General features: G+C 46.1%; 1 protein-coding gene across 1 annotated transcript; it reads left to right on the top strand.

The window, feature by feature from the left end:
* The first annotated feature begins 267 nt into the window (after positions 1 to 267).
* On the top strand, positions 268 to 1,467 carry LOC111886210 (uncharacterized). Its single transcript, XM_023882441.1, has one exon. The coding sequence runs from the start codon at positions 268 to 270 to the stop codon at positions 1,465 to 1,467; it is 1,200 nt and encodes a 399-aa protein (XP_023738209.1).
* Positions 1,468 to 3,489: the final 2,022 nt, after the last annotated feature.

Below are 3,489 nucleotides of genomic sequence, written 5' to 3'. Positions count from 1 at the left end.
CAGCAGCAAGCGTTCTTTGGTCCTAATCCAGGCTATCGTGCATCCTACAATAACCCAGGAGCACAACCGTACAACACATTTCACCCATACAGCATGCATGGACCACTACCCATACCAAATCAATATTGTCTGTCATGAAGCGTTACATCACCGTTCGCTAAAGAACTGCTAGACTACGAGATTCCAAACATGGCCAAACTCCCCAATTTAAAAACCTAAAATGGAACCACAGACTCGGATAGCCATATCGACACCTACGAGTGGATGATGACGTTGCTCAAGCTGGATGAGCGATTTTGGTGTACGTACTTCCCGACAACCCTTGATGGCAACGCAGGCACGTGGTTCAAAACGCTCCGCTCAGGCACCATAAACAACTTCGGCCAACTAACGTACTTTTTCCTCACGAACTTTATGCAACTACAAAAGTACAAGGACGACTCTCACTCAATCATTGGCTGCAAGCAGAAAGAAGGGGAAACGGTGAGAAAATATTTCATGAGGTTCACGAATGCCACGCTAGATATCCCTAGGCATGACGAGGGTCTGATAGTTGGGGCCTTCACGTGGGGAATCTTGTCAGGACCCCTATCCCAAAAACTCATGGGCAAGAAACCGCAAACACGAGCCGAGTTAAAAGAGAAAGTAGAGGGGTACTTGAGGCAAGAGGAAGGAGTGGCGATGAAGCAGGCATACTTAACCATCATGGCGTCTCTCGCGAAACACTATAGTCGAACCCGCATAGAAACGTTGGGTGGAACTAGGCATTTCGGGCGAGGAAAGCGCTTACAAGGACGCTTCAGGTCATTCGCTAGAGATGACAGGTGGAACCGCCAACCAGACATGTATGTAGTGGCAGATAAGTCACAGACGACAAAAGTGACAAAAGGACGGTACTGTGAGTACCACAAGAGCAAAACACACGAAATCGTCAACTGCTCGGTCCTAAAGAAGGAAATGGAGGAAAAACAGTTAAAGGGATACCTCATCGAAATAGCATGGAGCCTCCGACCCAAATTCAACACCGAAAATACCAAGGACACAACAAGAGAACACGCCCATCCCAAGGAAATACTCATGGTGCATGTCAAAAGGGGACGACATGAAGAGCAAAGCGATATGACAAGCATCACGACAATAACACAAGGACTCACTTTCTCAGCAAGAGACCCCAGGCCTAAAGGTTGGAAGAGCGATAACCCACTTATAATTCAAGCATCCATAAAGAACGTAACTATTCACAGGCTATATATCGACACATGCAGTTTAGCAGACATAATTTACGAACAGTGCTTTCGCCTCCTCCCTGATAAATGGAAGGAAAACCACAAACCCACCACAGGAAGGCTAGTGGGTTTCATGGGACATAGCATATGGCCCCTAGGCACAATCCACCTACCTCTCATGCTGACCATCCACGACAAACAACGAAGGAAGACAGCTCTAATCGATTTTTTGGTGACATGACACTCTGCAGAGCACAACATCATACTAGGAAGGACGACCCTGCTCAGGTTGGGGGCGATCCCGTCAACAATGCATGGGATCGTAAAGTTCAGTACTACTGAAGGGTCGGCCTTAGTCCTCGCCACGCCACCTAAGGAATTGTAATGCTTCGAGGTCATGCAACCATCAGAAATAGTGTAGGAAACCAAGAAGCCAAGGATTGAGACGGCAAATGAGAAAGAGGTAATTAATGAAGAATACCCGGAACAGCCGATCAGCGTCGGTCGTAACCTCCCGACACGCGTCAGGAGAGCGCTGCTAAGCCTACTAAAACAATACAAGCATGTGTTTGCATGGACCCCTACCGATATGGTCGGTGTAGATAGGAAAGTCATAGAGCACAAGTTGATGATCAAACCGAGCACAAAGAAGGTTAAACAAAAGAAGAGAGTTCAAGGAGGGGATTACAACAGGGCGATCAATGCAGAAGTAGCCAAGCTAACGAAGGCAGGGATCCTAAGAGAAGAAGTTTTCCCAACTTGGATCGCCAATCCCGTCATGGTATAGAAGCATGGCGGGCCATGGCACATGTGCATCGACTATTCTGACTTAGATAAAGCATGCCCCAAAGACTGTTATCCTTTACCAAAGATCGACCAAAATGTGGAATCAATACAAGGCTTCAGACTAAAGTGCTTCTTGGATGCATATAAAGGGTACCACGAAATCCTGATGAGCAAGGAGGATGAGGAGAAGACAACCTTCTATACAGATCATGGCGCTTTCTGCTACACCAACATGCCATTCGGATTGAAAAATGTGGGGGCAAAATACCAGCGACTAGTTGATTCCATATTCGCCAAGCAAATCGGAAGAAACATCGAGGTATACATCGATGACATGGTCATTAAAAGCCCAGATGAAGCAAAGCTTCTGGAAGATATCGAAGAAACCTTCAAGACATTGGAAAGAGTGAAGATGAAATTGAACCCAAGAAAATGCACCTTTGGAGTAGAATAGGAGCAGTTTTTAGGATACTATGTCACTAGACAAGGAATACAGCCTAGCCTGATCAAAGTAGACGAGCTCATGGAGACTCCACCGCCGAACAACTTAAGAGATGCAGAAGTCTTAAACGGAAATCTCATCGCGCTCAGCCGATTCATCTCGAAATCAGTTGAAAAGGTCATGGCACTCTTTCACACGCTTCAGGGATGCATTGAGAAAAACAACTTTCAATGGACAGCAGCAGCGAAGGCGGCCCTCCAGCAAATCAAATAAGCTTTGCATAAGCTACCCACATTGGCCAACCCTATCCTAGGCGAGACGTTACAGGTATACCTCTCAACCTCAGCCAAAGCCATATCATTCGTGCTTTTCGTAGAGAGGGAAGGAGAACAAAGGGCATTTTACTTCGTCAGTTGGGCACTACAGGGTCCCGAACTCAAATACCCCGCCCTCGAAAATTTGATGCTCATTCTCATCTACGCTGCACGACGACTAAGGTGTTATTTTCAAGCACATCAGATCAAAGTCTTAACAAACTACCCGATCAAGAAAATATTGCTCGAGCCAGAGACCTCGGGTCGACTCAAAAAATAGGCAATTGAGTTGGGCGAGCATGACATCAGCCATCGCCCATGAACAAGCATCAAGGATCAGGAACTTTTGGACTTTTTCTTCAAAATCCCAGGGTGGGGGGAAGGCATGACCCAAGAAGAAATACCCAAGGTAGAAAAAACCCTGAAGGATAGCCGGAAATGGACGCTATATACTGTAACGCCCCGATTCTCAGGTAATAAAATTAAATAAAAATATTTTTGGGTTTTTGGCCCTACTCGTCGAGTAGCAGCGGGTCAGATTGCGAATTAAGTGGCCTACTTGGCGAGTCCTTTGTTGGCCTCGGCGAGTAGGAGCTGGAGAGTGAAAACAAATACTATTTGACTCTTTTGTTAGTATTAAAAGTTTAAATTTCGCGTAAATTTATGGGTGTTACATATATGGATGGGGCGTCCAACAGAGAAGGCTCAGGGGAAAAGTTTG

This window comes from Lactuca sativa, chromosome 4 (assembly GCF_002870075.4).
Source record: "Lactuca sativa cultivar Salinas chromosome 4, Lsat_Salinas_v11, whole genome shotgun sequence".
In the NCBI taxonomy this organism is placed as follows: Eukaryota; Viridiplantae; Streptophyta; class Magnoliopsida; order Asterales; family Asteraceae; genus Lactuca; species Lactuca sativa.
The sequence above is the reverse complement of the archived record's forward strand: the minus strand, read 5'-3'. Positions and strand labels throughout refer to the sequence as shown.